General features: G+C 35.6%; 1 protein-coding gene across 2 annotated transcripts in view; it reads left to right on the top strand.

Annotated features, from left to right (window-relative positions):
• Window positions 1-13,488, top strand: part of LOC128694939 (neural cell adhesion molecule 1-B-like) — a 216,112-nt gene that overhangs the window by 134,441 nt on the left and 68,183 nt on the right. For both annotated transcript variants that reach the window (XM_070094367.1, XM_070094366.1), the window contains exons 5-7: window positions 722-832; window positions 8,559-8,762; window positions 9,910-10,061. In XM_070094367.1, coding sequence (XP_069950468.1) covers window positions 722-832; window positions 8,559-8,762; window positions 9,910-10,061 — 467 coding nt within the window. The remainder of the gene's footprint in view (window positions 1-721; window positions 833-8,558; window positions 8,763-9,909; window positions 10,062-13,488) is intronic.

Genomic DNA, 13,488 nt, shown 5'->3' on the forward strand with positions numbered 1-13,488 from the left:
AAGGGTAAAATATATAAATGGTCTTCATCAACAGAAACCCCAAGTAAATCCATTTTATTGCCCATCACAAGTAATTCCACTATCATCCTGTACTCCCATACCTAAATTACCAGTATCTAAATTATGCCCAAAAGATTCCAGTGTAATCATTCTCCCACAGGTACTCCAAACTAATCGCCTAAGACAAGTGAAGCAAGGCTATAATAATCCCCCTGGATTTCCCTCAGGATATATATATATATATATATATATATATATATATATATATATATATATATATATATATATATATATATATATATATATATATATATATATAAATAATTATACAATGAAGAGCGTATATCCCTCAGTGTACACATCGCTGATCAATGTACATCTCTGTTTATATACACAGAAAATAGACTTTACTCCCTATTTGAGCCTATATTTTTTTTGTTAGCTGACAGGTAAATATAAAGAGTTCTAATTACCCACAAGATTCAAGAGGTGAGATACTTCGTCTGTCAGGAGAAACAAACATTTCTCCTATACCATCTTTGTCTCCCCACCACTCGACACCCTCTTGTCTACCACTCATCTCACCTCGTCCCTGGCTTATCTGTACACATCCTAAAGAATATCACATGTTGCTACCAAACATATATAACATGCTGCTACCAAAAGAACATCAAATGTTGCTACTAAAAGGCCTCAAAACTACCAAAATTCTCTTTGACAGTTCCACCTCGTCGACTAAGCATCCTAAGCAGTGCTGGCCTGGAGGTTAGCGGTGTTATTGGTCCTTACCCTGTGGGTGGCTCATTAGCACTCACCTGTCAGGTAACCGGAGGTAGGTAACTAATTCCAGAGAATAGTAATACTTATACTAATAATAATAAACATATATTAAAGTGCTCTTAGTGTTATTTTTTTATAATATGCAATTAGCAATAATAATTAGATAAATGGTATTATTCCTTTCTTATTACCTTTAATAATCAAAAAACTGAAATTTAATTCTGCTACGATCACAAAGCAGGATGATTTTTGTGTAATTTCCAAGATGATGATAATTAACATGGTTAGTAATGGTTATGACGGGAAGATAATCCGACTTGCTTGATGACAGTGATATATATCGTGTTACGGTGTGTGTGTGTGAGAGAGTGAGAGTGAGAGAGAGAGAGTGAGAGTGAGAGAGAGAGAGAGAGAGAGAGAGAGAGAGAGAGAGAGAGAGAGAGAGAGAGAGAGAGAGAGAGAGAGAGAGAGAGAGAGAGAGAGAGAGAGAGAGAGAGAGAGAGAGAGAGAGAGAGAGAGAATGAGAATGAGAATCACGACATTAAGAAAAACCTTGAACTCAACCATATAACAGTCAAAAAAAAAAAAAAAAAAAATATTGAGGTATCCAATAAAACAAAATCATTGCCTAAGCAAACTTTTGGGAATTACATGCCTATGATTTTTATTACATGCCTACGATTTTTATGACAGACTTAGGTGTAAAAATTTAAAGAGAAAAGTTAAAACTGACTCATAATATAACACTTTCTTCACTCTTATTCCTCAACAAACTGCTTGCCTTCTCCTCTCAGCATTCAGGTCTTTCCCCATTCACTCGGAAAAGTATTTTATACGCCAGCGTTGAAGTCGTAAAGTGTTGAAAAAGAAAATCTTTATTGAGAGCATTCAAAATTCTCACACCATTTTAAATGTCGATACTTGAATTTATTCCCACAGATCTCTCTAGATTGTGGAATAGAAAAATCTCGAAAAAGCATGAAAAATGTGTCTTGACTGTCATAGTTATTGATGCCTCGGAGAATTGTGTGTCGCAGTTGGTCGAGCGCCTACTTTATATGCATATATAAATATGTATACAGTATTATATTATATATATATATATATATATATATATATATATATATATATATATATATATATATATATATATATATATATATATATATATATATATATATATATATATATATTATATATACAAAACAACCAATGTGAAAGAATAGTGGAATTCCAATCGCTTTCGTGACTTCTCACATTATCAAGGAACTATCATAGTTCCTTGATAATGTGAGTAGTCACGAAAGCGCTTGGAATTTCACTATTCTTTCACAGTAGCATTTGGCATATTCTGAAATCACCTGTTTACTGTGATCTTATTGTACATATATATATATATATATATATATATATATATATATATATATATATATATATATATATATATATATATATATATATATATATATATATATATATATATATATATATATATCCTCTCATAAATGCCTTTTTTGCGTGCGTTGTTCGAACCATGGTATTGCAACTTTTTTTTTTTATCTCTGGGTTGATTATTCACTCAGTGTAACATTATTGTTCAGTCCAGGTCAGAATCGTTTAGTTCAGGTCGAAACTGGGAATTGCTAACCCCCTGATTTAATTCCGGTATTCGATGAATACTGGTCAGAAGAGTATATTCGTTTAGTCCTCGCAAAAACAGTGTGATAGTTTTCTTGTTATACTTGATTATTCGTTTATTCATGGTTCACTTCACACGTATGTTTATTCCTGGTCAAAAGGAAGTAGTCGTTTAATCCCAGTCAACATACTTATGTCGTTTATCCTTGGTGAAACCTTTTATTCATTTACTCCTGGCCAATATCGAATTGTCGTTTATTCCTTATCAAAATCGAATTGTCGTTTATTCCTTATCAAAATCGAATTGTCGTTTATTCCTTATCAAAATCGAATTGTCGTTTATTCCTTATCAAAATCGAATTGTCGTTTATTCCTTATCAAAATCGAATTGTCGTTTATTCCTTATCAAAATCGAATTGTCGTTTATTCCTTATCAAAATCGAATTGTCGTTTATTCCTAATCAAAATCGAATTGTCGTTTATTCCTAATCAAAATCGAATTGTCGTTTATTCCTTATCAAAATCGAATTGTCGTTTATTCCTTATCAAAATCGAACTGTCGTTTATTCCTTATCAAAATCGAATTGTCGTTTATTCCTTATCAAAATCGAATTGTCGTTTATTCCTTATCAAAATCGAATTGTCTTTTATTCCTTATCAAAATTGAATCATTTTATTCCTTTCTTATCAAAATCGAATTGTCGTTTATTCCTTATCAAAATCGAATTGTCGTTTATTCCTTATCAAAATCGAATTGTCGTTTATTCCTTATCAAAATCGAATTGTCGTTTATTCCTTATCAAAATCGAATTGTCGTTTATTCCTTATCAAAATCGAACTGTCGTTTATTCCTTATCAAAATCGAATTGTCGTTTATTCCTTATCAAAATCGAATTGTCTTTTATTCCTTATCAAAATTGAATCATTTTATTCCTTTCTTATCAAAATCGAATTGTCGTTTAATTCTGATCAGTATCGTATCATTCTTTAAGCCTGGTCAAAACCGAGAAGACGATTAATCCTCGTCAAAAAACGAGTAAACGTTCAATCCCTGTCGTGTTTTACTGAGTCGTAATTGTATGACGCTTTTTTCCAGGCTATGAAAACGTGTTACAATATTTGCTTCACGTGATAATTTATTCAGAGTCATGCAGTCGTGTAATATGGGTCGTTGGGTCGTTTACTACTGGTAGTGTGGCCGTAAAGCCCGGCTTGTGTAATCGTTTAGTTCTGGTGAGGTAGTTTCGTTTGAGTCGCCTGGCAATTGTTTCCGGACATGTGCTTTTGTTTCCAGCCGTGTCATGTGGTCGTTTTATCCGGATCATGTCATTTTATATTATTTATTCCGAGGAAGGGTAGCTCCAATTCCTCGGATCAAAACAAATTTCACTAGCATTAAGGCGAGGTGAGGCTAAGAACACCATATTATTATTAATAGAAGTAGTATTAATACTACTAGTATTAATACTACTACTATTGATAATAATAATAACACTGCTACTACTACTACTACTAATAATAATAATAATAATAATAAAATTGATGTTTGAAGCATAACATCCTAATTCCGAAAATGTTCTTCACGAAGGAAAAATATTATCGCCTTATTTCCAATTTGTTACTGCGAGGTCAGTGAAAAATTAGTCAGCGATCCTAACAATGCCGGATTTGTTAATAAGACTGAGTGTAAGCTTTATGAAATTTTTATTACGAAGACGTTGCGTCCACCAGGGAATTTACCAACTGATGAAGCCCCTGGTGGACGAAACCGAATTCTAAATGCAATACTATAAATCATATTTTGACTTATTAACGTATTTGTCAGTATATAACACCACTGGTATATACTGATCTGCGTTGTTTTAAAAAAAATGAGGAAAGAAATTTATGGCACGACGTAAAAGAAGCAATTGTAGGAATAGAGACAATTATATGTTCAGTACATTAAAGTAGACTGTATTCTACCCTGACTGTGTCATCCATTCAATATTTTGAAGGAAAGTTAATATAATATGCATAAAATAATAAATATTCGGTTTTTATTGTGTGGTTCTAATAATCTGATCACCTTATGACAAAAAGCAAAAACTAAAAGATTATAAAAGCATGAAAAAGCTATATAAAGCAAAGTAAAGCATAAAACAGAAACAAGCAAAGGTACCAGAAAAGGTGTGTGGTTAATCCTGGTATTTAATGCCGTTAACTTGTTACTAAGGGCATAAAAGCAATCACTTAGGACATTAACATGTCCTATTAACATCTCGGGACTTGGGACACTGTTCATTCCAAACACGTTTCCGTAATAAAATGTCCAATATGTTTGCTCACGTGTTTTCTTTAACAGTAAAGGTGCGCATCTCTCAGAGTACATAAACTGAGAACTTTCTTTAATCTCTATTTTAGGAATTAAAGTATCCTTGACTAGTGATCTACAGGTGACACGTTATCTTAGTTACTCTCGTGTAGTCGCAAGCCTTTAAACCTATTAAACCCACCTATACCGGGAACGACAACCGAAAAGAGATCTTTAACCAGGCCAGAAGCAAAACCAAATGGACAGGAGCTAACCTTTCTTTAACAACGACTGTATGGAGACTTGTAATAATAAATTACTTCCTCTCTCAGCATAGTTTTCAGATTGCTTTCTTAATTCACCCATCACGTTACTTAATTACCTAATGTAACTTGGAAAAGTTTCACAACACTAAATATTAAAATAATTAGTGTTTTAGCACAATAAAGTATCTAAAACAAGTAGTAGTATCATACCCATGGGGGACACAATCTACTCGTTGAGGTCATTGAGCCCTATGCTGTACATTCTACAAGATTGATGGACTGAACACATCGACTCCAGGTTGAGGGACTGATTACCTCATTCTCCTCCTCTCCTTACGCCTTCCTCTTTGTATTGGACTGATGAAGCCACTGTGTGGCGAAACGTTTCCTGAATAAAGATTCCCATATGCTGCATAAGTGTCTCAATCTTCAATAATTAGGGTTGAACTGAGGGGACAGTCCACTAATTCCTTGGGTCAAGAGCCCTTCGTCTGCATCAAGGCACCTTTCCCTAGCCTTGCACCCTTGAAGAATCTATAAAAGTTAAATATAAAAACACATAAATGAAATTATCATAGTGGTCATTATTTATATACTTCGAATTCTCAAAGAAACTTTCGCCATCAGCGTATGAAATATACCGACATATTTTTCAGTTAGAACTTTTCAATGTCAAAAAAGTCAGGATCAATAACAAGACTTTCAACACTGCATTATAAAGACTCCGCCGTGAATAAACTATAACTTTTCTACTGATTAAATTGCAATGCAGACATGCAAAAAAAAAAATTAAGTACACAGAAGAGCGCTAAACTAATGCCATCAATGTGATATATACTCGCCAGTGAAGAAAAACTTAAAGAAATAAAGCTTTTTTTTTGTCACACAAAGTTAATCGTATCTATTTATTATGCTCAATAAATTACATATGTTTAGAAAAGTATTTATAAACTTAATGGAAGTAGGAACAAATATAAACTTAATGGAAGTGGGTGGAATACAAACTTAATGGAAGTAGGTGCAAAACAAACTTAATGGAAGTAGGTGCAATACCAACTTAATGGAAGTGAGAGCAATACAAACTTAATGGAAGTGAGTGTAATACAAACTTAATGGAAGTGAGTGTAATACAAACTTAATGGAAGTAGGTGCAATACAAACTTAATGGAAGTAGATGCAATACAAACTTAATGGAAGTAGGTGCAATACAAACTTAATGGAAGTAGGTGCAATGCAAACTTAATGGAAGTAGGTGCAGTACAAACTTAATGGAAGTAGGTGCAATACAATGAATAGGTCTCCTTCACCACAAACTCGTCCAGTAGCAGTTTAAGACTTATTTCATTCTACGACACTCCTTCGGGAGCCTGCGACAAGTCATGCCAAGATTAAGCCCGTGTTGGTGGTACACTCTTGGCCAATCTCATACATACATATCCATATAATACAAACTTATTTCCAAAGTAATGAACGCAAACAAAACAGACATTCTCAAAGAAGAAGTTTGGTAACTATTCTGGAAACTATCGATTTACATTACTTAGAGGTAGTAGGTTAACACATCAACCACCAATAGAGAATTTAACGGAGTCTTCTCAGTGTTTAATTGTATGGCTGTTTTGCCGTTTTGTTTGTGCCATGATGATTTGAAGTATTTCAGATCATTATAACAATTGCGAATTTGTACTATAAAAGACAACTAGCCGGAATACAAAGGCAAGAATGAATGGACAAAAATAATCAGAAAGTTGTGGTCAGGAAGACTATTCGAAAACCTGGAACCTTGAGTCATATCGAAGTGGGAAGCTACGAACACGACTAGAGGATGTTTCCTTCAGACAGAAAATCAAACTCATCTCGACTCTAGCCTACATTTTAAAAAATTTAAATGTCTCTAGAAATCAGATGTAATCACTAATACATAAATATTCCGCATATCGGTCCGACTTAGAACATTTACAAGCTACAAGCTTTTCTCTATGTGCAAGCTATTTGTTTATTGTTCCCTTTAGTTCTTTATAATCACTAAACTCCGGCATAAAATTTAAACAAAATCTCATCACCAACGGACCCGAAATTCCAGGAGCTACACGAAGTTTCCACCCTGAGATCTCATTAACACCCCGAGATCTAATTGAAAACCCTTGAAGACTTAAACCAAGCTTTGCCCGAATAATATTGAACAATAGCACGCCACCACAGATCATGACTTCTTTCTGCTACAAAAAAAAATCCTCTTTCTCATTCTCTTCTATTGAATAGGACTTCATTAGTTCGAAATATAGACATAAATTCTTTCCTATTTTTTTTTGTCTCAACCGAACTATTGCCATTTTAGTGCACCAACATCTTCATAAACACATACACAGAATATGTCGTTAGTGGAGAATAAACTTTCATCCATGAGTTAGCAGGTGTTCGGAGTCTCTGTGATACTCTCTGGAAATTATTACTCCTAAAATTATATCTGCCTTGCGTGTAGCACGTCAGGGCTCGGGAAAATGGATATGGTACAAGATAATAAACTGTCAGATTTTGATAAAGTAGTGTGAGTGGCAGTCTTCCTTGGATCAATCCCCTGTGTCCCAGACGCTGTGTTGAATCGCAAGGTTTAATGCTATTATATAAATACTGAATAATTGTATCTCATAAATTGTATCTCGTAAATGTTTCTCATTATTGTATCTCATAAATGTCTAACCTGAGACCCAATCAAACTTTATTTTTTAAATTACATTACCTAACAGAATACTCCAATCTACTGAATGCTCAGCAACACAGTAAATGACCATATGACCTGTCTTTGTAATACTCATTTGTGCTAAATTGTTATCTGTTTACAATAATGTTTTTACCACTGAATATATCATTGCTTAGTTAATCTTAAGTTAATTTTAAGCCTGCCCATAATGCTCTGCATACAAGGGGCTTTGGCATGTTGCACTGTAATAACTGTATTCCTTTGTACTTCACTGTATCATGTTCAAATTAATAAATAAATAAATAAATAAATAAATATGAATATCGTGGAAAGACTAGTAGGAGAGGAAAGACTGAAGTAGCCAGTCTCTCAACACCAAGACTGAGGAACTGAGAATCTCAAACTTCCTCTTCAAAATAACAGTAGCTAGCAGCAGAATTAACAGGCGAGTAGTAATAAGAGCACTGAAAGTAATAAAGTTAGGTACTATAAGCATAGTTCAGTTTCAACTACTTTTCCTGACAGCAGTTGAGAATGATTCTGTTATTATAGTCATACGACATATAGGTTTAACCTAAGGAAGAGTAGTTGCGAATTTTTTTAATCAAAAACTTTTCAACAGCATCAAGGCACTTTTTGAAGTGAAACATTGCCACAATTATAGCTAATGTATTTTTTTATTCCACCTTGTTGACGTCTTGCCCTTGCATCCATTGGAGTTGTTCTTTATGTTTCCCCCTATTCTCTCTTTCTCTCCCCTAAACAATTGGATAATTAGATAATGCCAATCCAATTACCCCAGGCTAATGCAGAGACTACAAAGGTGAACTAAATTACCTAAGTACTGTATGACTGCTCTCCCCTTGTGTGTGCATGACAGGTTCACCTCGTCCCTGGGTCAGATGGTCCCACGAGGGGTCACTGCTTGATGACACGGCAGAAGAGGTCACAGGTCAAGTCACCAGAAACGTCTTGACTTTACCTCGTCTGAGTCGCCAGCATCTCTACCGTGTGTTGACCTGTAGGGCCAGTAACTCCAATATGACCGTCCCCTTGGCAGCCACTGTCACCTTGGAAATGAGCTGTGAGTGTCAAGAAATAATCACAATCTCTCGCTGTCTCTGGCTGGCTCTCTCTCTCTCTCTCTCTCTCTCTCTCTCTCTCTCTCTCTCTCATTACACAACGCACGAAACTTAATATTCTCCTCTTACCTTTCACCCAGAAGCTTACTCCTATTAAGATTCACAACTCTCCCCAAAAAATGGAAATTCAATTAGACGAGGCTTTCGTCCATCCTAGAATGAAACCGCCAGTGGCTTGATGAAGGTGCAGGATAGACTGAAGCTACATTCAATTCCAGTTGAATAAGACATGTCCAACACTTAAGTATCTTCATTGCTGACCGTTACGCCTGCGCAGGATTCTTCAGTCGAATACAGTGGCGACTTTAACAATGGAAGACGGGGAGAGGCAATGTTTAAGGGCTCAGTATTTTAGACTTGGTTTGTGTTAAGCCTCTTAGACTTTATTGAAAGTGATCAGGTCCTTGGCCTAAGGACTTAACACCTTAAAATTACCAGTATGCAGTATTAAAGTTGCTTCTGATGTCGTTCGAGAAGGCCTGCTGCGCAGGAGAGAAGTTGCACATGTCTTATTTATCTCCTTCGGTGGTTTCGCTGACCATTAATATAATACTTCATCCAGTCCTCAGTTCCAGCTCGTGGGTTAGTTGTGAATTATTCCAAAAAATATTGAAAAACACACATGTACAACATCTGGGTATCTTTATTGCAGGTGTTGAACACGTGTCTAATTTTTCGTCTTGTCGGTATTGTATACCATTCATGTACAAACAAAATATTGTCTCTCTTCATTTCCTTTCATTTGACTACTTGCACAAGTAAACTCTTATTTCCACAATAGTGAAAATAGTTTGAAAGGAAAACACTAAGATGCCGACTTGTATGGTAGATAATTTGGAAAAGTTCAACGGTACGCAGTACGAACTCCAGAATAAGGCTTAGTCTACCTTAAATGTCTTTGTATCACCAGAGCCAAAATATATTACAGAAAAACAAAATACTAATAACAAAGACAAAGATCCTAATCAGTATATGGTTTATTTCAGCCAATGAAACAAAGTTACAAAATTCTTTATCTTCGTAAACAGGTTTTTCTTTTTTTTTGCTTCTCTCAGGTATAACAATCTCACCTCTCTCGGTTCTTCACAGTTCCACCGCTGGAAGTGGCAATCTTGGGGGAGAATTCGCCGTTATCGGAAGGACTGCGATATTCGCTTGTGTGTGAGGCGGGAGGTTCGCGCCCCCCTGCTGTCATAACCTGGTGGATGGATGGAGTGCTCATGACAGATACCAAAGACCAGGTGCGTTGAAACACGCTTTATTCCTCCCACACACAGTGTACCCACGCAGCTGATTTCACGTATTTTTTTTTAATTCATATGAAGAGCACAATAAAATTTATGAGATTAGGTATTTTGACTATAAAAATAATGAATTTTTAGTCAAAATATCTTAATTTTAGTGATAAATGGGAAATTGTCGTAGTAGGCTCTTATACCTGATTTCCAGTAGTAGGGTTCTTACACCTGATTTCCAGTAGTAAGGTTCTTACACCTGGTTTCCAGTAGTAAGGTTCTTACGCCTGGTTTCCACTAGTAAGGTTCTTACACCTGGTTTCCACTAGTAGGGTTCTTACACCTGGTTTCCAGTAGTAGGGTTCTTACACCTGGTTTCCAGTAGTAGGGTTCTTACACCTGGTATCCAGAAGTAGGGTTCTTACACCTGGTTTCCATTAGTAGGGTTCTTACACCTGGACTCCATTAGTAGGGTTCTTACACCTGGGTTCCATTAGTAGGGTTCTTACACCTGGGTTCCATTAGTAGGGTTCTTACACCTGGGTTCCATTAGTAGGGTTCTTTCACCTGGTTTCCAGAAGTAGGTTCTTACACATGGTTACCAGAAGTAGGTTCTTACATATGGTTACCAACATATTCGTATGAAAAGCAATACATTCTACAACAATTGTAAATTAAAAATATATGACTGATTAAACGCCGAAGGTTGGAAAAGCAAACTTATCTCTACTCCTAAACAAGTGGTGGCCATTTATCTGTAGTTACAAACTGGAATGAAAAATGGTAATGTGACACCAACAATATATGGAAAGAGACAGTTATGTACAGTTCAGGACATTTACAAGACTAAACGTTTTGCCACGAGTTTCTTCTTCAAGAAGCCACGAGTGGCGAAACGTTTACTCTGTTTTGAACTGTACATGAGTGTGTTTTTCGACACAAATTGGATTCCCAAACGTGACAAAATCGATCTCCTGTCAGACATTCTTTGGTGTTCTCTCTCACACACACACACACACACACACACACACACACACACACACACACACACACACACACACACACACACACACACACACACACACACACACACACACACAAAACATCCGCATACCCGCTACACTAATCTAGACTTGGTACTTCTAGTACTTTCCGAAGCTTGTGATTAAAAGGGAACAAATGACTTCAAACGTTTTTCCTGCACTCTCGTCCCTCTTTGATCCATATTTTGTCTGTTTCTCTGTCTGTCTCTCTCTCCAGTGATACTCTTTTCCTCTGTTTATTTCAATATCTTCTCGTTATGCCACTCTTCCGTAAATTCATAAGATTTCTAAACCAATGGGATCAACAGTCATTAAGTGTTTTCTGCATCTTTTTTGACGTATACAACTAAAAGAGCCATAACTATTATAATTGGGAATATTATAATTCTCAACGAAACAATGATAATCTGTAGATAATCACCTGTCGCATGAATTAGCCACATCTGGCTACGACGTAATATATAACAAATAAAACACATGAAGATGCATGGCTGCCATGCAGGATTTCGTGTTGAAATTCGTGAAAACACGAGGTTGTGTGGAAATGAGGGATACGTAGCGTTTTCAGGCAGAAAATTTTCGAAAAGTTACTATTTTAAGACATCACATCAGATGAATAATAATGATTCTGTGACCGTGGACGACTTTACACAACACAATGTCACGTGCAGCGCTGAATCACAATACAGTGAAGCAACAGGATTATTGCAGTTAACTTTTCATCACGGTAATGCCACCAGGAAAATTTATAGTACTGAATTACTAAGCAGTTTGATATTCAGTGAAATGTCGCCGCTTAATAGAACAATGTGGTGAGATATTCAAAGGAATGTTTTGGTTTTAGAGAGAAACGTGATGTTATATACAAATAAATGTGGTATTAGAATACATAGTGGTATTAAATTAAAGTAAATTTGAAAATTTTAAGATACAAAATGAAGTAGTTTAATGAAATACATCGAAATATTAAACTAGATTTACAGAAGAGTTAAATTTTGTAACAAAGCAATACAAAGTAACACGAAGTAACACAAAGTAACACAAAGTAACACAAAGTAACACAAAATAACACAAAATAACACAAAATAACACAAAATAACAAAATAACACAAAATAACACAAAATAACACAAAATAACACAAAATAACACAAAATAACACAAACACAAAGTAACACAAAGTAACCTCGATGAAGAAACTGGTAACATATTTCTTTATTTAATTGGCATGACGTGCTAGATCCGTGTGGGTTACTAAATACAAGAAGGGTAGGCGCCATCTTTCATCCAGGAAGCGTGACACACACAGACACACACACACACACACACACACACACACACACACACACACACAGACAGACACACACACACACACACACACACACACACATTCTAAAGTGAACTCTCCTAATTTTTCATGAAAATACTAAGGTGAGAACGGAATATATCAGCAAGTAATGTATCAGAAAAACGCGAGGGATTAAGAAACTTTAAAGAATTACAGATTAGAAGCAAAAGAAATAGATTTAATCAACACGAACAAAGAAGGATAATTTTTAAAATTTTAAAAGTCTGTCTTTTGCAAATTATAATGTATTCTGTAGCACCTTTAATATACGGGAATTGTAGAGGGAATTGTAGCAATAATAAAGTGGTTTAATTGCTTAACATAGCGTTCAGATCAGATTTCAGACACATTACGGGACAGTTTTCAGCTCAGAGGCAGCACCTTCAATTCATACCTGAATTAACAGGATTGGAGGTTTAAGATTCACTTGCCATGGGTTTAAACTCCACCCGTTCCGTGGTTTGAATTAGCAGAGTTTAATTACAAGTGAAACCATATGCCTGAGTAAGTTTCGTTACACCTGTTGCCCCTTATTTACGTAGCTTTAAATAAGTACGTAGATATTAGTTGACTATGCTGGTAACATCCTGTGAGGTGGAAGTTTATCTCAGATAAAACTGGGCTTTCAAAGGTATTAAAGTAAGATAAATATTAAACTGGAGACGTGTGTATGCTGAGTGGTGCAGCATCTGTCTCGCGCTAAAGTAGACAACATTGAGTCTCCCACATTTCATTATATGATCCACACGGGTCTTGAGCTTCACATGAAAGCACATCCATGCCCAAAATTATTTTAGAAAGTTTAAAATAGGGAATCTGTCAGTCTTGAGACACTGAAGCAATGCAGAAGGTAAATAAAGTCAACAAGAGCCAAACGAATAATCTGACTAAATTTTTAGAGAAATGTGAATCCCAAATGAGTTGTCCGTTAATGACTTTTCCAGGGGTCAGTCCAAGGGACTATTCATGGACCTATTCTCTGAGCTAAGGGACTGATCACATCAAATTTACACTATTTGTGATATTCCCCAGAATTTAAGTCGC

This window comes from Cherax quadricarinatus, chromosome 45 (genome assembly GCF_038502225.1).
Source record: "Cherax quadricarinatus isolate ZL_2023a chromosome 45, ASM3850222v1, whole genome shotgun sequence".
Classification (NCBI taxonomy): domain Eukaryota; kingdom Metazoa; phylum Arthropoda; class Malacostraca; order Decapoda; family Parastacidae; genus Cherax; species Cherax quadricarinatus.